This window comes from Phoca vitulina, unplaced genomic scaffold (assembly GCF_004348235.1).
Source record: "Phoca vitulina isolate PV1807 unplaced genomic scaffold, GSC_HSeal_1.0 scaffold6, whole genome shotgun sequence".
NCBI lineage: Eukaryota > Metazoa > Chordata > Mammalia > Carnivora > Phocidae > Phoca > Phoca vitulina.
In genome coordinates this window covers 47255189-47280648 of record NW_022589709.1, presented here as the reverse complement: position 1 = coordinate 47280648, position 25460 = coordinate 47255189, and the positions used below count along the sequence as shown (strand labels likewise).

General features: G+C 45.5%; 1 protein-coding gene across 2 annotated transcripts in view; it reads left to right on the top strand.

The window, feature by feature from the left end:
* The window catches only part of CKMT2 (creatine kinase, mitochondrial 2), a 29071-nt gene extending 4406 nt beyond the window's left edge, over nucleotides 1–24665 (top strand). The window contains exons 2-9 of one of the 2 annotated variants that reach the window (XM_032404090.1): nucleotides 14322–14493; nucleotides 16067–16265; nucleotides 17580–17675; nucleotides 18166–18387; nucleotides 19988–20073; nucleotides 21008–21131; nucleotides 21776–21910; nucleotides 23095–24665. In XM_032404090.1, the coding sequence (XP_032259981.1) occupies nucleotides 14322–14493; nucleotides 16067–16265; nucleotides 17580–17675; nucleotides 18166–18387; nucleotides 19988–20073; nucleotides 21008–21131; nucleotides 21776–21910; nucleotides 23095–23268 (1208 nt within the window). In that variant the 3' untranslated portion in view covers nucleotides 23269–24665. Of the gene's footprint in view, nucleotides 1–14321; nucleotides 14494–16066; nucleotides 16266–17579; nucleotides 17676–18165; nucleotides 18388–19987; nucleotides 20074–21007; nucleotides 21132–21775; nucleotides 21911–23094 lie in introns of those variants that run through there. The other variant, XM_032404091.1, reaches the window with a different exon arrangement.
* The last annotated feature ends 795 nt before the right edge of the window (nucleotides 24666–25460 follow it).

Sequence of the window (25460 nt, the reverse complement as noted above, 5' to 3'; positions counted from 1 at the left end):
TGGAAGGAAGCTGACACGTGGTCCTCCTCTTGCCCTCCACTGCCCTCCAGCCCCGACGAGTTCAAACACGTGGACGCCATGTACAGCTGGATCAGAAATAACTGAGTCAGCAGAAAGGCACCTGTGGCGTCTTTATCCAGGATATTCAGGAAGACCAGGAATGTCCAAATTGAGGCAGTGACAGAACCCAAGGCCTCCACATTCCAGGATGTGACAGAACCCGACAGAACTCTTAGACCAGGACCCAGACTCCCAGGGTGCCTGCTAGGACAGAGAGATAAATAGCTCTTGGGCATGGTGACCAAAGGACTTAATATGGTGGTTCTTATTTTTTAACAGAGCAAGTACCAACAAACAATATTATTGGCTTTTGCTGTGATCTTGCACCCTGGGTAGAAACCTCCCTCTCTTGGAGCCCAAGGATTCTGCCAGATTTTAGCCCTGATGCTGTAAACAGTGCTTTTCAAATCAGTAGTCATAGGGTGTTCCAAGTTAGGGAAACAGACAGAGCCCTTCTATGGGGGGGGGGGCGGCTAGAGACAACATCCCTCCTCACCCCTGCAGCCCCTCCCCCTGTATAAGGGAGGAGACAGAAGGGAAGGAGAGAGAAGACAAGCCTATGCCCCACCAGCTTAGAAAAAGGCAGGCTGGCCCAGCGTCCCCTGAATGGCCGGCAGGCACATTGGGCACCTGGTGTCTGAGTGAGCAGACAGAGGAGCCCTGACATCTGGGCTACCTCAGGAGCCTGAGGACAAGGAAAGAGAATGGCTTATAATATTCCGGGAGTCTGGGGAGTCACATGCTTTGAGGGGACATTCCTGTGTCTAGGAGCTGTTGTGATAAGTGCATTTCTATGGTCTTGGGGAGTCTGAGTGGAGGGTTCTGTGGCACTCCGAGTCCTAAATCACAGGTGCTTTTCCTCTGATTACTGATCAGTGCAGAGCTGCCTATCAAGTGCTGTGGTCTACAGAGAGCCCAAATCCAGGGCCAAAGACACACCTGGTTCAAATCCCAGCTCTTTCAACACGCCTCTAGACCTGGAGCAAGTCACCTAACCTCTCCTGAGCCTCTCTTTCCCCCATCTACGAAATAATGCTTACTTGGCAGGATTGTTGCAAAGATTGAAGACTTTGTTTGTAAGGCCCCTTGCATGGTGCATGGCTCATGGTAGGAGCTCAATAAATGTTAGTTAAAAAAAAAAAACAAAAACAAAAGACAACAGGTTTGACTGGGCATGCAGGGATGGAAAGGACATCCCAAGTGGAAAAGCGGAGTAAAGGATCAGAGGTGGGTGAAGCCAGTAGGTGAAGGATTGTCAACTGGGGATAAGATCAAGATCCCCTGATAACAGGGGTCTGGAGAAGAACTTAGGAGCCCAAGTAATTAAATCCATTTAGTCAACTCAGATGTTGGTTTTTAGAGCATGATCAGTGGATCTGAAAGTATGCAGTGGGTTCCTTCTAGAATGTAGTCTTATCTCAGATTCCAAATAAAACAATTACGTGTAACACTTGAAATGGTAAAAACATAAGCTAAAATTAACATTCAGAGAAGGGGCAGACCAGTGCTGGTTGGGATAATCGTAAGTGGCTTTTGGGAGAGAGTGGTAACTCCCCCATAGCCTTGGAGTCATTAGGGAGAAAGGACTTGCATATAGTCGGTGCCCACTGCAGCCTGTCACTTAATTCTCACAACACCTGGGAGAGGTCTCCTTGAGCCCATTATATAGATGGAGTTGCTAAGGCTCAGATTCCCAGACCCAGTAGGGGCTTGGAAATCACCTGTGAAGCTCTTTTCAAATGCACATGTGATGGCCCCATTCTTGCAGAAACTCATTCAAAAGATACAGTCTAGAAATCTGGACTTCTGACACGCTTCACAGTTGATTTACTTTTTAGCTTGTTACTTTTTTAAATCATAAAATTCTACATGCTTATTTTTACTAGTGACACAATATAGAGTTCTATTAAGAAAAAAATTAATAATCTGCCTCTTCCAAGTCTCTTGTTCTGAAGTAACCCTTTTAGTAGTATGAATAACCTTCAATACTTTATGTTCACATAAATATATGCAAATGCCCATATATTTATACTGTTATAAAACTAGAACCACTCATTCTCATTGCTATGCAAGTAGTTTTTTCTTTTAACCTAAAAAATATGGTATAGATGTTCATCCAGGTTAAGTGGAGGCAGTTTTAACTAATTCTTTACTAGCTGTGGAATATTCCACCATCTGAATGTGCCACACTTAATACAACCCTTCTCCCTCTGATGGACAGGTGACTTCCAGGTTTCATTTGTCCGTTTGCCCCTACAAACAGTGCTCCATAATCCTCCTATGAGTCTCTTCTTATATACTGCAGCTTTATTTCTGCAGAATGGATTTTCAAACTGTGATGCTTGCGGCCAGTGACTATGCATCTGTTAATAGAGGTTTCTTGGTTCACTTTCCAAAATGTTTGTAGCGTCTCGCTGAGCAGTCCAGGTGATTGGATCACAGCCGACAAGGGGAGGGCTATGCAGAGCTGCAGCCTGTCTCACCTCCTGCCTCCCTGACCCTCCTCAGCACTACTCAGCAGGAGCCTTTTAAGACCAAAAGAAGGCCTATCCTTGCCCTTTGCATGGGCCTTTATTTATTGCTCCCTCCAGCTTTATTGAGATGTAATTGGCACGTACCATTGTATAAGCTGAAAGTGTACATTGGATACAAGTATATATTGTAAAATGATTGCCATCACAGCATTAGCTAATACCTGTATCGCCTCACATAATTACCCTTTCTATTTTGTGGTGAGAACATTTAAGATCTACTCTCAGCAACTTTCAGGGATCTAATACAGTATATTAATTATAATTAATCATTATGCTATACGTTAGATAAGTGGAAATAACCTTGAACCAACATCTCTCCATTTCTTCCACTCCCCATCCCCTAGTAGCCACCACTCTGCTCTGTTTCTCTGAGTTCAGTTTTTTAGATTCCATGTAAGTGATGTCATGCAGTGATGTCTTTGTCTGACTGATTTCACCTACATAATGTCCTCAAGGCTCGCCCATGTTGTAGCAAAGGCAGGATGTCCTTATTTCTCATGGCTAAATACTATTTCATTGTATGTATATGCATCTTCTTTATCCATTCATCCAGTAGCAGACACTGGGGTGTTTCATATTGTGGCTATTATGAAAAATGCTGTAACGAACGTGTAAATGCAGATTTCTCTTTGAAGTACTGATTCCATTTCCTTTGAACGTATAACCAGAAGTGGCAATGCTGGATCATATGGTAGTTCTACGTTTTAATTTTTGAGTTATCTCCCCACTGTTTTACATTCCCACCCACAGTGCACAAAGGTTCCCTTTTTATCCACATCCTCACAAATACTTCTCTTGATTTTCTTTCTTTATTGAAGTATAACTAACATACAGTGTTATCTTAGTTTCAGGCATACAACATCATGATTGAACAATTCTGTACGTAACGCAGTGCTCACCGCAGTAAGTGCAGGCGCCATCTGTCGGCAGTGTTTTCCGTCTCACTGACTATATTCCCTATGCTCTACTTCTCATCTCTGTAACTCATTTCAAAACTGAAATTATGTACCTCTTCATCCCCCACCCATCTCCCCTCTGGCACCTACCAGTTTGTTCTCTGTATTTGAGTCTGTTTTTGCTTCTCTCTTTTTTCTTTGTTCAGTTGTTTTATCTCTTAAATAGTGAAATCATGTGGTAGTTTTCTTCCTCTGTTTGACTTATTTCACTTAACATTATACCCTGTAGGTCCATCCATGTTGTTGCAAATGGCAAGATCTCCTTCTTTTTTATGGCTGAGTAATATTCCTGTGCATGTGTGCGTGTGTGTGTAGACATACCACTCTTCTTTATCCATTCATCTATTGATGGGCACTTGGGTTGCTTCCATATTCTGGGCTGTTGTAAATAATGTTGCAATAAACATAGAAGTACATATATTTCTTTTGGAATTAGTGTTCGTTTTCTTTGGGTAAATACCCGGTAGTGAAATTACTGGATCCTGTGGTATTTCTGTTTTCAGTTTTGAGGAACCCCCATCCAGTCTTCCACAGTGGCTACACCAATTTGCATTCCCACCAACAAGGGTGCAAAGGGTTCCTTTTTCTCCATATTTGCCAATACCTGTTATTTCTTGTCTTTTTGATTCTAGCCACTCTGATAGGTGTAAGGTGACATCTCATTGTGGTTTTGATTAGCGTTTCCGTGGTGACTAGTGAGCATCTTTTCATGTATCTGTGCACCGTCTGTGTAGCATGGGCCTTTATTTAATGATCTCCACAGGAGCAGAATTTCTGACTGGGAGCAGCTAAGTGTAATTGTCCTGCACAAAAGCTCTTGCTCTCCAGCTCGGGGGTGCCTTGGGCAAGCAGCAGGCCTGAGAAGTCCCTGCGGATGGGGCCTAGAAGGAGAAGCTATGCGGGCTGATGGACATGAGGGCTCCTGGGAGGAAGCCATAGGCATAGAAGTGTTGCAGTCTGGAGGGCAGGAACAGGCCTGGCCTGCCAGGGATGCACCTCCCCGGAGGACCAGGCATCCTCACGAGACAGGGGAGCCTAGGGACAAGGGTCTGTCCTGGCTGAGCAAGCCTAGGAAGGCCCTAGAAGACAGCCTGACCCAGGAAATGGCCGGACTGAGGGGCAGGACAGAGGGTGTCAGACAAAAGCATCCCTGGGAAGAACCCTGTGGGGCTCCAGGCAGGCTCTGTAATCACCCCTCGGGCCTTTCCACGCCACTGGCGGGTGTTTGCAGTGTATTCAACTGATAACTCTGTCAGTCATGAGGAGTGAGGAAGCCCGCAGACCACTTCCCTTGGAAAAAGCTGGGCTGTTTGCTGAGGTGAAGGGAGAATGTCCTCAAACACTGTGGCAGCAGGTAGAGGGATTGTCTCTGTACTCCTTTTCCATCTTTATTATTATTTTCATTTTATATTTGAGAAAACGAAGACTTGGAAAGCCAAGTAACTTCCTCAGGACAATAGAGAATTGTAAGTGGCAGAACTGGATTCAAATGCAGGCTTTCCGGCTTCAGAGCCTCTGATCCTGATGCTACTCCTGTGTCTGTTCATGGCTGCTAGTTCCCTGTCACTGCTGGTGTCCAAGGAGGGCCTGGGTGAGCCCCCAGGAAAGCCCAGTGAGAGGATTTAGGCACAGGTGGATGGTTGGACAATTTCCATCCTTTCCAGTCTAGACCTCTCTCATGATGCCTCAATCATATTAAAAGACAGGACGTCCAGGGACACCTGGCTGGCTCAGTCAGTAGAGCATGTGACTTTTGATATCGGGTTGTGAGTTCAAGCCCAGTGTTTGGTGTAGAGCTTACAAGAAAGAAAGAGAGAGAGAGAAAGAGAGAGAGAGAGGGAGGGAGGAAGGAAGGAAAGAAAAGAAAAGAATAAAAAAGAAAAGGAAAGGAAAGAAAAGAAAAAAGAAAAGAAGTCATTCCCTCTGGAATACCTCCCAGGTACCTCCAGTTCAACCTGATCATCCTGCCCTTGCCTATACCCCAAACCTGCTCCCCAGCCAGGATTCCTAGTCAAGTGAAATCCTCCAGTCAGAAACCTGGGAGTCTTCCAAGACTGCTTCATGACTCTCATGCCCGCATCTGACTGGTCACAAAAGCCCCTGAGCCCACCCACTAAGTATCTTGGAACTTCTTCCATCTATCTCCATGAAGCCTTCCCACCACCATGGCTGAAGCCCGGAACATCTCCTGCCTAGTTTATTCCAGGACACCAGCACCTGATTTCCCTGCCTCTAGACCCTTCTCCCTTTCTCACCAATTTACCAATTTAGTAACATTAGCCACAAGAACTTCTGACACTTACTGCCTGTTCCCTATATGTCAGTATTTGTGCTGAGGGCTCATTTAATCCTCACAAAACCTCTGTGAGTAGGTCCCATGATTAGCCCCATTGTAGAGGTAAGGAAACTGAGCAGCACTTCTCAAATTGTCTGTAGCAAAAGCTGTCATTAATTTCTAAGCCACAGCAGACCAATACATTTGTAAAACATAATAAGGTACAATTACTAGAAAAATAAAATACAGGCATAGAAAATGCCAGCTTAAATTTTCTTAATTAAAATTTCTCTATCAAAGTGCCATAAGCATTCTAAATGCTTACTCTCAATTTTTCACCTTCTCTAGAAAAATCTTGATATATCAGGTAGACTTGGGTCTTCTCCCCTGCTAATTCTCTTTGCTCATGTCACTTTTGATTATAATGATCTGTTTTTACAATGATTTCTCTCTCATTCCAGACCATAAGCTTCTGGAGGGCAGCCCCAGAATCTGACACAGGGATTGATTCTCTAATGTTGTTGAATGGATGGATAGACAGCCAGGCAGTTAGACAAATGGATGATGGATAAATGAGATTCAAGGCAAGCTCTCAGGCTGCAATGTGATCTACACTGGGGAGGCTGCGTTCACACTTTGCACAGGCCACTCACTGAGTGGTTGTCCTTGGCCTCATTCAGATCTGTCCCTGGAAGCTGCAAGTGTTCTGGAATCTAGAATCAGTCAGGGTTGTGCCCAAATCATGGGTTTTCCTTGGGCCTTTGGGGAGAGTCAGCCCCAGTTTAATTCAACTCTAAATTTCAGGACAATTGCTTTCCATAGAGTTCCTCCAAAGCCAAATTTAGATCAGTGACTGTGGCCCAGGATGCCATGTCCTCATCCTGAAGATTTTGGCCCTAGGCATGGAACAGGGGTATAATTAGCCTTCGTTCCTCCCTTCCTTTCTGCAGCATTCACAGGTAGATTAAATCTGGTGTAGGCTGAGGGCAGTGGCTACTCTCCCACCCGGAAGATGGCTGCAAAGCAGCTGGCCAGAAGGACGCATGCATGCAGTCACCCACAGCCATCTGTTTATGGGCGTGGGTATGTGGTGTTTAGTCATTGTTTCTGCTCCAATCCTTGGTCGTTTGTGATCTGGTACTAGTCACAGGGCAGGTGGGGGCAAGCAATATGTCTGATCAAAACCAGACAAGCCCAGTGTGGCTGCGTGGTGTGGTCTCAAACCAGACCATGCCCTCCCAGGGGCTCCCTGGGGCGCTGGCTTCCACGGCAGAACACCTATCCCATGATCTGCACCGGTTCCGACCATGGCCTGGGAGAACAGACTGCTGGCCTTGAATTCCAGCATTGCCACTCACGAACTTTGTGGTTTGGGACAAGTTACAAGTTACCTTTCTTTACCTCCATTTGCATGTCTGTGAAATGGGGATAATAAGAGCATCAACCTCATGGGTCTGTTGTGAGGATTAAGTGGGGGTAATAACCACAAAGCCCAGCACATCACGAGTGCTACACAGGAGTTTTCCCCTCAGTCTGTGAGCGCTGTAAAAGCTGCCCCATAATAAGCACTTAAATATTTATCAAACAAATAAATAAAAAGATACCTATCTTCACCACCTCATTGTCCTGTCTTCTTCCCTCTCCCTTCGTCACTGCCCACTGTGACTTCTCTCCACCTGAAGCATGTCAGTGTCATTCACAGTGACTTTGACCCACACCGTCTGACTACTTCAGGAAGTCCTTGGTCAGTGGTATTCCTAGAGGGTGGAGGAAGCCCTGAGGGTTCACCCTCTGGGTGTTGCTTCCCCTCAGGGGGAGCCAGAACAATGCCTGTGTGCTGGTTGGCAATTTGGCCCGGAGCCCCCTGTGGAGACCCTGATGGAGAGAAACCATTCAGTATCCCTGAGAAACCGTGAGGGACCAAGGCAGCTAGAACTGGCTGGCTGCTGTATTCCTTGGGAGACAAGGGGTTGGCTCCATCCCAACATACTGTAATACTCTTTATTATTAAATCTTGTAAGTAAAAACAGGATCTTCATTTAAATGAGTGCCTACTGAAACTCATACGTGCTTTTCCTTTATGTGTGTTACCTTGGGCTTTTAGTTAACCTCTCTGTTTTTGAGTTCCCTCCTCTGTGACAGGGGGCAAGATAGCTGCTCCTTGGGGTTATTGTGGGGAAAGTACCTGGCTTTGAAAATTCTAATTTTGATTTTCCTCCCTTATTAAGATGTGGAAAAAAATTTAAATAACTACAGTTATCCAACAGTGAAATGGGTTGCTTTAGGAAGTGGTAAGATGCCCAGCTCTGCTGGGGTTTAAGGAGGGCTGAAGGGAAAAGGGGTGCCTGCATTTAGGCCGAGCTCAATGACTGCTCATGTCCCTTCTAACTCGGGGTCTCTATGTTCATTCTCTCTCTTACTCAGCATTTATTACAAACCTTCATGTGCAGGCCAGTGAGCTTGAGAACCAAAAAAAATTGTGACCTCATCCTATGGTCTTTGGATCTTGTCTCTTCGAAGTATGGGATCAGTGCTGAGGGATGTCCACCCTTGCCGGAGCCCTGCTGAGGTCCTGACCAGTGCTCCCCCATGTGTAGGAAGGGGAGGAAACCAAGTTATCGCTCCCTAGTGAAAAAAGGGAAAGAGCCACTCCCCTTTTCTTGGAGCATTTCCTTTGGAAAACTTGTAAATTCTTTCTCTGTCCCTTTGAGATGTATATAAATCTCTTTAAGAGGAAGTAAGCCTCCAGGCAGTTTTACAACCTAGAAATGTTTTTCTCAAGGGCCTGGGAGCCATCTCTTTGAAATGTATACATCAAGGAAGATAGGCCTCTACCTCCCAGTCTCAGGGGGATGCTAGTGGTTCAACTTCGGTGCCAGCCTCCAAGTTTTAAGTAAAACTACCTGCTGTCAAAGAGACAGGAGAAGCTTATTTTTCCTTTGGCTAAAGGCAATTAGCTAACACAAATGGCCACCCCAATTTCAGGTGAACTTAGGGTAAGCTCTGTGTGACAAATAGTGCTGTCATGGCTTCTTACTTGAGTTACCTCGAGAACACGTAGGTAACAGGTTCTATCAGCATGGTTCTCTAAAAGGGTGAGATTTTGTTCTGTTTTGGCAATTTCTTTAGTGGACTGCCTGTGAGGAGCATCACAGCCTGGCTTAATGCTTAGTAATAAAATTCTTTCCTGTGTTTTGTGGAGAGGCATTTCTGGATGACAGATTTTAGTTAAATTTCCCCAATACCCAGCACTGGCTCTTCAGCTGCCCCTTCCTTCCCCGCCTGCCTACACAGTCAGAGGAGTCCTGATGGAAGGAAGGCCACACACACGAGGCATCAGGCTTTGCCGGGAGGCTTTGACTGTTTCCTGGGGGACACCCTCTCCCGGACCTCCCTGGGAAACAGCTGGGCTCGGGCTGAGTGGGCTCCCACGGGGCCGGTCTGTTATGGTTGAAGATGAGGAGCCCGCATTGGGCTGCTCTGCTCTTGGGCGGCTTGTAGAGACCAGGAACCAGAGCAGGGAAATGCTGAAATCCAGCCTACCAGCCTCGCTTGGTTGCTTTTATGATAGGATTTCAAAATCAATAGGTGAAGGGGATGGGATGTGTTTAATGTAAGTAGTTTTGTTGTTTTTTTTTTCTTAATTTTGTAAGCTAGCTTCCTGGGTCGAAACTTGAGTCTAAGCTGGCTTAGATACTGGGCCTGAGGCTTTATAGCAAATTAAAAGTGAGAAGTACTTGGGGGCAAAGGAGCCAGGCAAGAAGGGTAAAGGTGCCTTGGGAGATAGCCCAAGGAAAAGGGCCCACTCCCTTAGACCTACGTGGATTATCTGAAAGGAGATAAGCAGGAGGCTGTAAGATTTCCTTCTTCTGGAAATCAGGCAAAGCATGGCTCAAAAGTAGGTCAGAGAAGAAATGTTTATTGATGGGCTACCATGTGCAAGGATCTGTGACAGGTAGGTAGGTTCCTGTACTTGAAGATTTTAGCCATCGGCTGGGAAGACAGCGCATAGTGGGCAGTTCCTTAACATGACAAGAACTACAGGACAGTTGACTTCACCAGCAGGTGTCAAACACCTGTGCAGCATACGTGGAAATGAATGAGCAGCCCAGGAGTGCTGTGGAAACGTAGAGAGCAAGCAGTCACCTTGGGCTAGGCGGGGCACAGAGAAGTTTCCGGCAGACTGAGGCACCAGGCTCTGGTTCAGTCACAAGAAAGATGGACAGTAAAGTCCAAACTGGAGGGGTGGTAAGAAGCAATACTTAAGCAAACAGTAATAATTTCACCAAAACAAATGAGTATGGTTTATAGTAAATAGCACAAAAGCACACGAAGTAAACTGATTTTTACTTATTTAAAATTTTTTTATTTAAATTCAATTTAGTTAACGTATAGTATATTATTCGTTTCAGGGGTAGAATTAAGTGATTCATCAGTCATATAACACCCAGTGCTCGTTATATCACGTGCCCTCCTTAATGTCCATCACCCAGTTACCCCATGCCCCCACCCTTATCCGCCTCCAGCAACCCTCAGTTTGTTTTCTATGATTAACTCTCTTATGGTTTGCCTCCCTCTCTGTTTTGGTATTTTAAAATACATCTGTTTTATAGAGTATATATTTTATATATCTGTATTAGAATATGTTAGATATATAGTATATATAATAACAGATATATCAGAGAGCTCAGTACGGAGCTCAAGAGCTCTCATCCTGAAAGTCAGGCTGGTGCAGTGTGTCCAGGGTGTTCTGGGCCCCATGACAGTCCCTGAATGTGTGTGTACATGTGCTGTGTGAGCTTTCATGAGGTTCCCAACGAGTTTATTTAGCTGACATTTGCCTCTTTCCCCCCAAAGAAGTCTGGATCCTCCTCCCAGGACACTGGCCACTGGGTGTCCTAAGACTGAGGGAAGCTGGCTTCCAAACTTCTCCGTTGCCTGTGCTCTTGGCCCGTCCACTCGTCCTCTGACTGGCCCAGTTCTCCGGCCTCACATCCCCCACTGTGCCCACTCAGTTGACACGAGCATTCTCCTGTGGATCCTGGCAAGCCTCAGAGCGGCTTCCTACCCCAGCAAGAAGGATCCAGAATGTATCTGTTAAATAACGCTACTGAGAGCCTGCCGAGTGCCCGGTGCTGTGCTAGGCAATGGTGATACAACAGTGAGCAAAAGAAACCAAGTTCCTTCCTTTGGGGGCTTATCATTTATTTGGGGGAGATGGTCAGTAAACAAAGCAGATAAAATAACGAGAGATGGGGACGAGTGCCAAGAAGGGAACAAAACAGGGTATTATTCAGAGAAACTGGGAATGATGCCTAATTTCAAGCAGGCTGTCAGGCAAAAAGAACAGCAAAAGCCAAAGCCTTAAAGTGGAGCCCTCTCCCCCTCCTAAGGGTGTCTGGATGCGGAGGCCTTTGTCCCTGGAGAAGCACCCCAGCTGCTCCGGCCCCTCGTCTCCTCTCTCCACCCATCTCCTTACAGAACAGTTCAATAGGTTATGCCAATGCTTGGGGCATGGAGAGAACCAAAAAAATTAAAAAGCTGTGCAAGGAAGCTTCAGATTGCTCTATGCTTCAAACTTTGGTCCTGGTGGTTTCACAAGATAGACTGACTTACAGAACCACCATGTTTGGAGACTAGGCAAAGCCCAATCCTGACCACTTTGGTGGACATGGGTTATCTCTTATATACCTTTTCCCAGCTTGACTGATTTATGTCACAGGTTACCTACCATCTTACCATCTGTGCAAATAACAAATCCAGCCTCTTGGAAGCAGGGGCTTCAGCTGCAGATAGGGGGGCTTATGGTAATATTTGGGACCTCCCAGGTAACAGAGTCTGTAAGACAAAGCCTGTGAAGCTTTTCAAAGACTAACTTTTAACACACAACAGAGATTTCATTTAGTCACGAGGAAAAACGGTTTTATTGCAAGCGTGGCTCTGGGTCTTTGGGGAGCAGCTGCTCCCAGGGTCCCTAGGCTGTTTGATGAGACCCTTAGCTCAGTCTCACTCTCAAGTTTTTCGATTGGCATCTCAACAGTGAAATTCAGTGCTGCTATGTGTCCTGAAAAGAGAGCAACATAGAGTCAAGGAAGCAGGAAATCTTCACTTCACCAAAACTCTGAGTCTGTGGCAATTCTCTACAAGGAATGCAAGCAAGAGCACTAAAGATTTTCAGCTCCAGGATGGCTTAGGTTGCTTCCACCAAAGCCTCCACAGGATTATTGGCAGGAATCCTATGTCATGGCTCGGACAAGAGGACAATGTTGGAACTCTTGGATATAAATTAGTAGTATTTCCAGAAACAAGATATAGATATGACATTTCAAACATGATTAATTTGAGTTAGACACCCACCTACACATCACTCTCACATGGAAGAAGACCTTTGAAGACCACCAGTTGTCGGTGGGGTGCCCATGACACCATTCCCTCCTCTTCCTCCTGACTCTGCCTAAGACTGGTCTTCTCAAACAGACTCTGATGTGAACACATACCAGTGTCCAAGCAAAGTAAGGAAAGAAAAATAAAGATTAAGACATTTGAGTCAAGCTCAGAAACAAATGGACTTCTTAGTCCAAACTGTCCTAGCTTATTTTTTGGCCCTTATATTTCCTGGAAAGAATTTAGACAAAGCTTCCTTCTACTTTGATGAGTTCTCTGATAAACCTCAGATGACAGCATTATCTTTCCACTCAGGAAGGCAGCTGGAGGGTGTGGACGCAGCTAAAACGGAACGGAAAGATGTACATTAGTGCTGCCTGCCACACGCAAGGGCCAGCAAGTATTGGGACAGTTCTCTGAGGAGCCCTCACCTACTCTTGGAAGGAGACCAACAACAGCCTGAAGTCGTGTGATGAGATTACTGTTGGGCCAGTCCAAGTCCCTAGGACAACTTTAGGAAATAGCCCATTTATCTTGTCTGAGGATTACTAATTTCTGTTGTCTTTAGGACTCAGGGAATTGTTTTTAGACATTAGCACAGAAGAAAGGCTCTCTGATAATCTGATTTCCTGGGCTAGTGCAGAAAAATAACATCCTAAATTTTTTCAAGGACTCTGGTGCTTTTGGTTGAGATATTCAAGTTTCTCCTTAGTATTGCCCACACAGATGTTAAATAGAGACTTTTAGGTGGAGATTCTGGAAGCATAAAGTTCATAGACTGATCCCAGTTCCCAAAATACAATCAAGGAAGAAAGTGAACCTCAAAAGGCTGCTCTTAGAATTGTGTGTAAGGCTATGCCGAACTCACCTTATTAAAAGCTTATCTTCCACTGGGTGGCCCAGGTTTTCAGCCACAGCCATACATATCAGTGGGCTCTTTGCAGGGGCTAAGCTTGAAGGATCTTGTAGCAGTCCTTGGAACCTTCTAAATATTAGGGAAAAAATTCCACACTCCCTGTATTTGAGCATCACAGAGATGAACATAAGAGAGAGTACTTACAGTGATCTGTTCTATTGTTCTGCACTCAACAACCCACATTAGATAGCTCCCTGCTGGGTGATGCTGTGGATTAACTGGTCCTTCGGATCTCTGGGCAATAGCAGACACAGCAGGATATCTGTCTGGGCAGGTCCTTATCCTGATTTTCATTCTTTGTTGATATTGAATACATCTAAACAAATACTTACATATGTCTTCTACATTTTATCGGCATCTCAGGCTGTCCTTCTAATGTCTGTTTCTTCCTAAAGTATATATTTTAGTGGTTCCTTTGTTAATGATCTCTTTATTTTCATTCTCATTTTTAAAAGATAGTTTGACTCTGTTGACTCCCCATTCCTCCTTGTGTGCTTGCTGATCTTTGAGAACTTGTTACTTGATCTTCATCTGTAGGAAACCAGAGCCTAAACTGAGTGTACTTTCCTTAGAGAGGATTTGTTTCTGCTTCTGCTGGGAGCCAGGGATTTGGGGTCTGCTGACCTTGGGCCACTTTAACCCCTCTCAAGGGTCCTAGCTCACTAGGGGAGTCACAGATGGAGCTCTCCACCTCACTGCTGGCATCCTGACCTTAGTGCTCAGATGGACATCTGTCCTCAAGATAACCCAAACCTCCTCGCTTGTTACCCCGAGCTCTGCCACCAGCTCATTTGCAGCGAGTGGAGTGGGAGGGTAGGACTCAGAGACTCCCTCTACTTCTTCCAAGCCCAGGAACCCGTCCTATTCAGGCTCTCCTCACTGTGCAGTGGCGGGTTCCAAAGGAGCAGCTGGTCTGTCACAGAGCCAGCAGCGGAAATCCTGTGTTTATTTTTCCTGTATTCTCAACTGGAGAAAATGGCAATGGACTTCAGGCAGTTGGACATTCACAGTGTCTACAACTACGCACATTTCCGCACGCAGTGTGAAGGGTTATGGGTGAGAAAGGAAGAAAGAGAAAAACCAAACCAAAAGAGAGGCAGTGGCTCCTTGCAGTTCTTTCTCTCTGCCTGGCGATCGCTGTGCTGGGGCTCAGGGCTACCCCGGGAGCTTGTCTAATCCAGTGTCTCTGCTTTCAGACACTCATCCAAGAGGAAGGATGGCCAGTGCCTTCTCTAAGCTGCTCACTGGCCGCAATGCTTCCCTGTTACTTGCTACCATGGGCACCAGTGCCCTAGCCACTGGGTACCTGCTGAACCGGCAGAACGTGTGCGCCGAGGCCCGGGAGCACCACCGCATGTTCCCGCCAAGGTAAGAACTCCTGGTGTCAGCCACAAATATGCTGTCCCCTGCCAGAAACTGTCAGCAAGGGTCCTTCTTGTTGCTTTTGAGAATGACTAAGTCAAACTGACCATCCCACTGTTGACACAAAGCACAGTGACCTGTGGTGAATCCAAGAAAGTGCAGTGTTATCATTCCTGCCCAGAGCTTGGGGTCTAACTGAATAGTGATCATACTCATAATGAACATTGGTTGAGCACTTTGATGTGTGTTAAGCGCTATATATGGAGTATCTATTTTATTCATCTTAGCATCCCTTTGTGATAAAATGGAGACTTAGAAAAATGAAGCAGTGCCCAAGTTCACACACTTAGTGCAGCCAAATGCAAACCCAAGGACCCTGATTCCAGGCCCATGCTTCACTCACTGCCGTCCCACTTTCTGGAGAATGATGTTGTGGTACTGATGTTAAGTATCAGCTTTAAAGGCCATTGCAGATGGCAAGTGGGGAAGTGGCATGAAGATGGACATGATTTCTCAGCCCTTGGCTCCTCACCACGGATGAGACCGCGCACACTGCATAGAGTTGGCATGCAGTGCTGACTTCACAAGATTCCGCAGAGGCAGGTGTGGAGGAGACAGACCAGGAAGACTTGATGTTCTTCTCAGAGATACTCATTGGCTCTTGTGGGAATCCAGATCTCTGAGGGAACTACCGACATCTACCATGTACCTCAGGAATTCCTGAAGTGAGATTACCTGTGTTGGAGCCCATGGGAGTCCTGAATCCCTTGTTCTTCAGCCAGGACACATCCCGGCGTAAGAGAGCGCCTCACTTTATTTCCTTCTGTGTACTGTTCCAACAGATATGTACTGAATGCCCGTTTCTGTAGCCAGCCACTACTCTCAGCAAAGCAGACCCAGTCTGCTCTCATGGAACTTGCACCACAGATAGAGGACAGATAAATAACTGAATTTCTATGTAGCTCCACCTGCAGGTTCCTAGTCTCTCCATCACAGACCTAAGGGACCAAAATGTGGTTACTGCATTTTACCAGAACATCTGGGTTAAAAAAAAAAAAATCTGCATGGAATTTCCATTTATTATTTAATTTTCACTCTGTCTCCCCTTTCCAGTAAGCCATGGTCTGTGGGCTCCTGTAGCCAGCATCATGGAATCCTTAAGCAGGGCCAGGTCTCCTTCTCAGGCTGTCCAGGGGACTGTTTTTTCTTTTTTTTAATCTGGCTTACTTTTTTTTTTTTTTTTAAGATTTTTATTTATTTGACAGAGAGAGACACAGCAAGAGAGGGAACACAAGCAGGGGGACTGGGAGAGGGAGAAGCAGACTTCCTGCGAGCAGGGAGCCCGATGTGGGGCTCGATCCCAGGACCCCGGGATCATGACCTGAGCCGAAGGCAGATGCTTAACAACTGAGCCACCCAGGCATCCCTTAATCTGGCTTAAAGTCATGACTCCTAGACACGTGTCCCCAGGCCCACTGGCCAAAGAGAGCCTGGTGGAAGGATGGCCAGAAACAAAGTCCTTTTGCAGGCCGCTTCCCTCAGGCACCGCTCACTGAAAGCCTCTCCCCTCCGCGTGCAGTGCAGACTACCCTGATCTGCGAAAGCACAACAACTGCATGGCCGAGTGCCTCACCCCGACCATCTACGCCAAGCTCCGCAACAAGGTGACGCCCAATGGCTACACCCTGGACCAGTGTATCCAGACTGGAGTGGACAACCCTGGCCACCCCTTCATAAAGACTGTGGGCATGGTGGCTGGTGATGAGGAGTCCTATGAGGTAAAACTTGGCTGCTAATTCCAGAGTGGGGGGTGGTGGTGCTCTGGGTCCCAGAGTCCTTCTCTTCTCTGTGGGGCCAGCATTCATAAAGGGAAGCCAGCTTCAGCAGAACATCTGGAATGCTTTCTGGAACAAGAAGGTCTACAACTTCCCAGGGATAAGGCTTCCTTTGTTGCGGTTCTAGTATCCCACCTCACGGAGGAATGAGTTACAGGACAGGGCTCTCTGAGACTGTCAAGGGGATGAATTGGTACAGACAAAATGTTGTAATTTATTGGTGATACATATGCACCAAAAAGACATTAGGACATGGTGTGTTTGTGGCTAGACTTTATTGAGGAAGGAGGATGGTGTGTGTCTTTAGCTTGGGAATTGCTGATCACACAACCACTGTAGCTTAGATGACTGAGTTCATCACGTCTCTCAGAGGAATCCCAGGATCTCCATGTCCTCATCCTTGGGGCAGAAGCACAGGACAGTCTGCTGCTAGGGCGGCTCAGTCACCATGCAGGCCTCATCACAGAGCTACCTCTACACCACGGCAAATGGCAGGGAGCTGAAGGCAGTTCCCTGGGAGAACAGCCATCAAGAGGAGGGAGGGGGTCCTGCTGGTTAACAAGACTGGTAGTTCATTCATACAGAGCTGTGCGCTGCTCTGGACCCCCAGAGTCTCAGACCAGAACTGGCTCCTGGGACCCCATGTGCTGCCCCACCCCTGGCCACCCACTTCCTGCAGCTCCCAGAGGCAGCAGGCACTCCGTTGTGACTTCTTAACATTATCTTACCTAAAGGATATACCTGAAGTTTTTGCTTTTTAAAAAAATAGATTTTGCACAAGATAGTTTGGGCTGGGGAAGGACCGCAGGGTGAGAGGTCCTGGCTTTGCCCTGAGCGCTGCTGTGCACTTCTCTTGTAGCGCAGCTGGTTTTCCGTGAATTTACTATGTTCACACTCCCGAACCTGATCATCTCTTTGACCACAAAACCGCCTGTGGCACTTCTGCTCTGGCAGCTGCTTTCATCTTACAAAGAAAGGACTGCTGGGGAAAAACCTCAAATCCTTAAACACAAGGCTTTCTTGCTCAGTGTCATGGCAGTAAACTTGGCAGAATCACTCACTAGGGAGGTGGCCTGTCATTGCTGTTATTATTGGTAACCATCAATCCACCACCCCCATTTCCTGCGTGGTAGCACTGAGAACGACAGAGGAGGGCGGCAGCTTTGGCGCTTAAGGGAGGAAGGGGCAAATGAAAGGGATGACCTCTTAATAGATGACCCAATTAAAGAGGAAACAAGTGTGTCTTCCCTTCTACAGGTGTTTGCCGACCTTTTTGATCCTGTCATCAAGCTAAGGCACAATGGCTATGACCCCAAGGTGATGAAGCACTCCACGGATCTGGACGCATCCAAGGTAGGCTGCAGCCCCCTGTGCTTTCCCAGGAAGCTGGCACTCCAGAGCCTGAAATGAGGGGCACCTGCGAGGAGGCTGACTCAGCCGGGCTCAGATGCCCTCTGCAAGCTCTGGGATGGCCCTGGCAGAGCACACCCCCTGCAGGGGCAAGGAGGTCAGAAAGGTCCCCAAGTCTTTCTTTTCTTTAATCAGGACCAGTAGGGTGGTGTTGGCCAGTGAGAGCTGTAAGCCTTTCCTAAAGCAGTTCCTTTTTTTTATCCCGCACCTAGTGGGGTAAAGGATTCCGGATGGCACTGCATAAAGTAGCTCGGCCCCGTATCTATGCGACCCCCACCCTGTAATTCCAACATGTGTCCAGCATGTTGTGCACAGGGTCTGAGGGCCCCCCGTCGGGGGTGCTGCAGGTCAGTGGGCTGGAACCACGGTGGTCATGGCGGGACTGTAGTCCGCAGCTGGCCGTGCTCACCCTGGGCGCCCTCTGCTCCGGCAGATCACGCAGGGGCAGTTTGACGAGCGCTACGTGCTGTCCTCTCGGGTACGCACAGGCCGCAGCATCCGCGGGCTGAGCCTGCCGCCTGCCTGCACCCGGGCTGAGCGGCGGGAGGTGGAGAACGTGGCCATCATGGCCCTGCAGGGCCTCAAAGGGGACCTGGAAGGCCGCTACTACAAGCTGTCTGAGATGACCGAGCAGGACCAGCAACAGCTCATAGACGTGAGTGGCCCTTGAACCATCTGGCCCTGCCTGGGGTGGGGCTGTGCCCAGAGCCCTCATGGGCACCGTGAGGCCTCATGGGGAGCTTGCTGGGACTTCATCCTGTTCAGCATAAGGAAGGAAAATGAGGCCTTAACACTTTAGGTCAAGCCACAGAAATGGTCTGTGGTTAAAATCTGCAGAGGAAACTCCACTATGGAGCTGGGGGGTTGGGGATCCATGGGTGGAGGTTAAATGGAAGATCCCTTTGCTTGTTGAGAATGGTCTCCATTGCCATTCCCAAAGAAAGTCCTGGAAGCTAGGAAAATCTGGAAAGGAAGTTACCGAGGTGGAAGGTCTGCCCTGAGTCCCATTGGGGCCGCTCTGGGATTTCTCCTGCCTCCATGAGTCCTCGACAGCTTCCCTCTAACACTAGGGGAGACAAAACTCAAGTCCTTCTACTTATTTTCCCTGTAGCCTAGCTAAAAAGGGATAGCAGTTTCAGAAGTAACTTTTACTTTAACTCTGAAGAAAAGCAGAAGCAAAGTATCTGTCGTTTCAGAAGATGTAATGCCACAAAATATGCCCCACTGCCAAACTAGATGAGCTAGCTTTGTAGTCTCTATGGGCCTCAGTCTCCTGGTCTCTGCAGCCGGCAGGCCAACCCTCTGCCTGCTCTGTTAGAGAATAAGCCCTCCTCGGCCTCCAGCAGCCACTGGTGGTTTCCAGCATAAGGCCACCAAGTCCGCTCTGGCTAATGTCTCCCACCCCTTCCACTCAGACCGTAGAAGGCCTTCCCTCTCCATATCTTTTCTTACCTCAACGTAATCAAATTTGAATACATGGTAGCCAGATTCATGTTCTTACTGTATACACAGTCTTACTGTATACACATCAGTCTCTTGACAGTGATTTTGATAGGAAGAGTAGGACACTGTAGTTTAAGGCACAAGCTTGGGAGTCGCACAGGTCTAGGTTTGAATCTAGGCTCTGTCACTTCCTAGCTGTGTGATCCTGGGTAGGTTGTTTTCTCACTCTGAATCTGTTTTCCTCACTCATAAAATAAAATGATTATATTTGCCTCATGGTATTGTGAAGATTCAGGAAAATAAAAGCACATAGCATAGAGCCTGGCACATAGCGAGCATTGAATTAATGGTAGATATTTCTATTTGTAAACCATTATTTTACATCTCCAATACTTTTTATTGAAAGGAAGAATACTAATAAAAGCCCCGATAATGCCGGCCACATAGAGAATAGTGGCTGTGTATACGACTTTCCCGGAGCGCGTCCCTCACTCACTGCCCGCTCTGTCACTGGTGCGGGTGGGTAGACATAATCCATAGTGATGAAGTATTTCCATCTGGGCTAAGCCAGTGGTTTTCAGCCTTAGCTGTACACTAGAATCACCTGAAGAGCTTTAAAAAATCCCACTGTCCAGGCCACACCCCATAACAATTAGGACAGAATCTCTGGGGGGGCAGGAACTGGGCATTTGTATTTTTTTGAAAGCCCCCATGTTGTTCCAGTGGGCAGCCAAGGCTGACAGACCGGGCATGTGTAGGTGTGTCTGATCTCATCATTTTCTCCTTTCTGCTTTGTCCCTTTCGCCCTGCAGGACCACTTTCTATTTGATAAGCCAGTATCCCCTTTACTAACATGTGCTGGGATGGCCCGTGACTGGCCAGATGCCAGGGGAATCTGGTATGGACATAGCATTTTCACATTTGCAGTGTGTGCAGAGGATTTCCTTCAGATCACCTGCTTGTCCTAACCTGAAGTTGCTGTGACCTGCAGTTGACAGCATGCCCGGCTTGAGTTAAATGGAGGGGAGAGAGATTGTAGAAATTGTGTGTGTGTGTGTATGTGTGTGTGATTCCAAAGTATTGTGATGTTTCTTAAGATGTGTAAGAATGTTTGCTAGTTTGCATGAATTATGCATGAGAAAAAAGACTATTTTTAAGAAAAATTAGCTTCATGTTATTTGACCTCACAGAGAATGTTTCATGACATTAAAACAAAAGAGCAGAAAATGAAAAATATTGAGGACTTAAGCAAAACCCTACAAGGAAGAACGGATATCGAGTATACACGTATTTTATCTTGGCCAAAGTCCTCAGTCCACTTTGATTCCTGTACTTTGGTAGGTTATTTTGACACTCTCCAAAGGAGCTGCGCTAAGTGTGTTCATGAGCAGTTGCTCCGTGTGTGTGGACAGGCAGGATCTATGCAGCAAACGTGTGAAATCTTCTGCACCCCAAACATCTGGGGCTGCAGGTAAAAAACTTCCTTGAAGTGCCACAAGATTTTGGTTGAGCTTATTGTAGGAGAACACTCTTGTTAGTGTCGAAGCCAAATGTTATCCATAGTTGAATTATTGCCCTCCTTGTCCAAGGACTGGGGAAGATGATATTCTTGTTGGGCAAAAACATGACATCTTTAAGCATTGGAGTTGGTCTTATTCGTCATTCTGTCACACTAACATTATTCTGTAGTACTTGTTCAGTCACAATGAAAAACTTAGGGCCTTCTAGGAAATGAGGAAGGTGAAATGAAACAAGCTACAGCGGTAAAGGCAATTTTCATGTGTTGAAACAAATGTATTTAACACGCAACACCATATTTCTCCTTTCATTAGGCATAATTATGACAAGACATTTCTCATCTGGATTAATGAGGAAGACCACACCAGGGTAATCTCTATGGAAAAAGGAGGCAATATGAAAAGAGTATTTGAGCGATTCTGTCGTGGACTAAAAGAAGTAAGATGTTACCAGAGATTTCTTAATATTCATTAAAATGAAAACATTTCTTCATTCTTAACAGAAGACACTACGGTGACTTCCAAGATGAGGCTAATTTTTTCTAGGGATCATGGCACTCTTTGAGGGTGGGGCTACCAGGGTAGTGCTTCAAAAAATAGGTGACTTTTTTTTTTTTTTTAAATTACTAGTAAGTTCCTATGCTTCCCTTCCCAGTCCAGAATGGTTTAGGGAAGTCTGTGGATCATTAATTATATTCCAATTTCTTTAAAAGTGCTCTTGGCGATTCTAAGCATAGAGACAGTATAGGATGTAACTGTTCATAAAGTAACCTGACCACAGCCTTACCTGCTGAGAATTCCTATATTCTCCTATTATTCTCCCACGAAAAATAATGAACAGCAACTGACATTCATTGAATGTTTAGTATGTGCTAGGTACTGCATTCAGTGCTTTACATGCTTCATCTAATTTAATTGGATCATTTTAATATTTGGATAGTAGTATCCTTTTCCATTAAGGAAGTAATACAAATTTGCCTAGATTTTATTCATGGCAAACATACAGTACACATGTCTCTCCCTGGTGTTGCGGATGTACCGAGTGAATGGATATCTAAGAACTCCATTTGTTCACTGTTGTAGGTGGAACGCTTAATCCAAGCGCGAGGCTGGGAGTTCATGTGGAATGAGCGACTAGGATACATTCTGACCTGCCCTTCGAACCTTGGCACAGGCTTACGGGCTGGTGTCCACGTTAGGATCCCAAAGCTCAGCAAGGTAATGTTATGAAGCCAACAGCCCTGTTGAGTTCCACCAGGAAAAGCTCAGCTGTGACTTCTTTGTGGAGGGAGAAATCGCCATCATTCCATAACCCTTCCTTACTTTCTGCACCTGTAATAGGAAATAACAAGAAAGGGTTAAGTTTGCTTCAAAAGACACTTGTATTATTTAGGATAAAAGGTTAAGGGCTGTAAGAAAGAGGCATGGCTTCAAGAACAAGAAGTTTAAATTCTCCTTCTCCCTACAAGTCAGGAGGGTCAGGTGGGCTGCTCTGCCCTGCTCCATGGAGTTCCTTCCATCTCTGTGTCTCTCAGTGTAGAGGGTTCTCCCACTTGAGCCTGCATCACAATTACCTGGAGGCTTGTCAAAACAGACTGCTTGGCCCACCTGCAGAATTTGCATTTTTAACAAATTTCCAGGTGACTTGGGGCTGCTGGTCAGGGAACTGCATGGGGAGGACCACTGTCTTCGGACATGTCCCCTCTCCATGGTCACGGTCAGGCCCCATGTTGCAGCTTGTGGGAAGGGGAGAGAGGATGCAGGTGTGACCATGTGAAGATTTCAAGTCTAGGCCTGGAAGTGTACACATCACTTATGTTCGTTCCATTTGCAAGAACTTAGCCAGTGGTCACGTTCTCAGCTCTATCTGTGGATGAGGAGGAAAAAGAATTCTGGTAGGCATCCAGTACTTTCTGCCACAGCACAAGCAAATCAAATACTTGAAAACCATTTTAGAAAATGTGCTTCGTACCAAAAACAGAATGAAAATTATTCCAATGTCAAGAAAATTTGATGTGATTTAACTTCATGATTTTAATTCTATCAGTGAAACTATTATACAGATGAATAATCAACTCACCAAAGCTGGCATCCAAATGCCAAAAATGATATAGAAGTTAGTAACAGCTCTGCTACCTTTTAGCTGTGTGACCCTCACCAGTTCTATTCCTCTGAGCCTCAGTTTCCTCATCTGTGAAATGAGAATGAAAGCAGTACCTACTTCATGAGGTTGCTGTGAGGTTTAAAAGTTCTAGCATAGTGCCCTGGTACACAGTAAGTATATGCTTCATAAATATTAACAGTTACTGTCTCTCATTACACATCTTACTAAGTCCATGTGCCAATAATGATGGTGAATCAGTTTTGCTTCTTCTGACACTAAGTACTGTCCCTTGTCCCAGGATCCACGCTTCCCCAAGATCCTGGAAAACCTGAGACTCCAGAAGCGTGGCACGGGTGGTGTGGACACAGCAGCAGTGGCGGATGTGTACGATATTTCCAACACAGACCGCATTGGGCGATCAGAGGTACCATCTCTCTCACTTTCCAAACAGCAGCTAACCCTACTAGCCTAAGAGAAAAAGGGAATGGAGAAGCACCCTCCACAGCCTTGCCTTATTCACAAAAGTCGAGACCTCGTCTTTCCCCACTGAGTCCTGAGTCCGGTTAGTGTTTCATTCTGTAGTACTAGCCCTCCATGGGAAATAATCGCATGAAAGGAAGCACAAGGTAAGCTGAGAACATACAGGCAAGTAAAGGAGTTCACGGTGGGACTGTGGTCAGCACCTCGCCCGAGAGGTATTCCAGCAATCATTTCAGCAACGGGAGCTCTCTTAAGCCAAAGGACAGCAGAATTTTATCACCGTGATGTCAGAGAACGTGTGTGCTCTCTGAGGGTGGTAAGAGTGGAATTTTCTCTTGATTCTGAATTTCCTTTGGTGAAAGCCATGCTTCACTTTTAGCATTTTTAGATACTTGATAGTTTATAAAATTTTATGTTTTCAAGCTAAAGATGGCATATAATGTATGCACTAGGTATATAAAAGATTGTGCTCACGAAATAATCTTTAGGATTCTGTGAACACATAGGAGGAACAGCATTCATAAACTATAGGTAGGCCTGGAGTGATGCATGAGACGGAGCATAAAGAGCCCACTTAAGGAACATGCAGCTGAATCCTAAGCCAGTACTGATCCCAGTAAGTCATACCAATTTATCTGGATATGGTCCCATTGAATGTATTATGCCCATTATTAATTGAAAAGCCTCTTTTTCTTATAACGTACAAATCTTAGTAACTCAGTGGCTGGTTATTAAATCTTTGCATTATTGATGCCCTTTCTTCTTCCTTGGTAGCTTTCAAATATTTCACTGCCTATGGGTGTATCCCTACCAATAAACTGAGAAAAGGGAAGGAGGAAACACTCAAATCAGCTTGTGTGCTTCCACCTCTGGTAAAGTACTTGAGGAAGAAGTAGCTCTAAATACAATTTCTGAAATTTACTGAGTAATATGTGGTGTAGTGAATAAAGAAGATCTGGAGCATAAGCCTGTCTGCTTCTAATGTTAACTAGATTTTTAATCCTGGAAAGCAAGGCAGTTAAAAAAAATTTTTTTTTTAAAGCCTAACTGTAAGTTAATAGGTGACCATTATAAAAGCTAGAAAAATGCCAAAAAGTATTTAAAAATAACACTATTTAAATTAACCCTAAGAAAACCATTGTAAACATTCTTTCTGTATTGCCTTCCATTTTTTAAATGATTGTTTTATTATGTAAAACTTACATTTTGTATAGTTTTATTCACATGAACAAATTTATTCATGAGTTCACAGCTCTTATTCAGAAAAACAGTGATTCTCTTTAATGTATTAGGTCAATCATAAGCTTTGCTCTGGGTGAGGCTGATTTGACAACTCCATGTGCTATGCTATCCTCACCACAAATGTAGATACCATCTGTCACCATAAAGTGCTATTACAATAACATTGACCATATTCCCTTTCATCCTTGTCACTTATTCATTCCATAACTGGAAGCCTATACCTCCCATTGCCCTTCACCCATTTTTGCATCTGGCATCCACTAGTTTGTTCTCTGTATTTATGGTCTGGTTTCTGTTCTTTGGTTTTTAGACTACACATATAAGTGAAATCATATGATACTTGTCTTTCAGACCTATTTCACTTAGAATGCCCTCTAGGTCTACCTATGTTGTCACAAATGGCAACATTTCAATCCTTTTCATGGCTGAGTGATATACATACACACATATATACAATGGAATCTATACATATGTCACATCTTTATCTGTTCATCTATTGACGGACACGTCATCTTGGCTATTTTAAATAATGCTGCAAAAAACGTAGGGGTGGATGTAACTCTTCAAATTAGTGTTTTTTGTTTTCTTTGGGTAAATACCAGTAATGAAATTACTGGATCGTATGGTAGTTCTGTTTTTAATTTTATGAGGAACTTCCCTGGTATTTTCCACAGTGGCTGCACCAGTTTACATTGCCACCAGCAGCACATGATGGCTCCTTTTCCACTGAATCCTCACCAACATCTGTCACATCTTGTGCTTGTGATATTGGCCATTCTGACAGGTGCACGGTGCTATCTTGTGGTTTTGGTTTGTATTTCCCTGCTGATAGTGATGTGGAGCATCTTCTTAGGTGTCTGGTGGCCATCTGTATGTCTTGTTGAAGAAAATGTCTATTCAGGAGCTTTGCCTATGTTATAATCAGATGATGTGTTGTTTCAT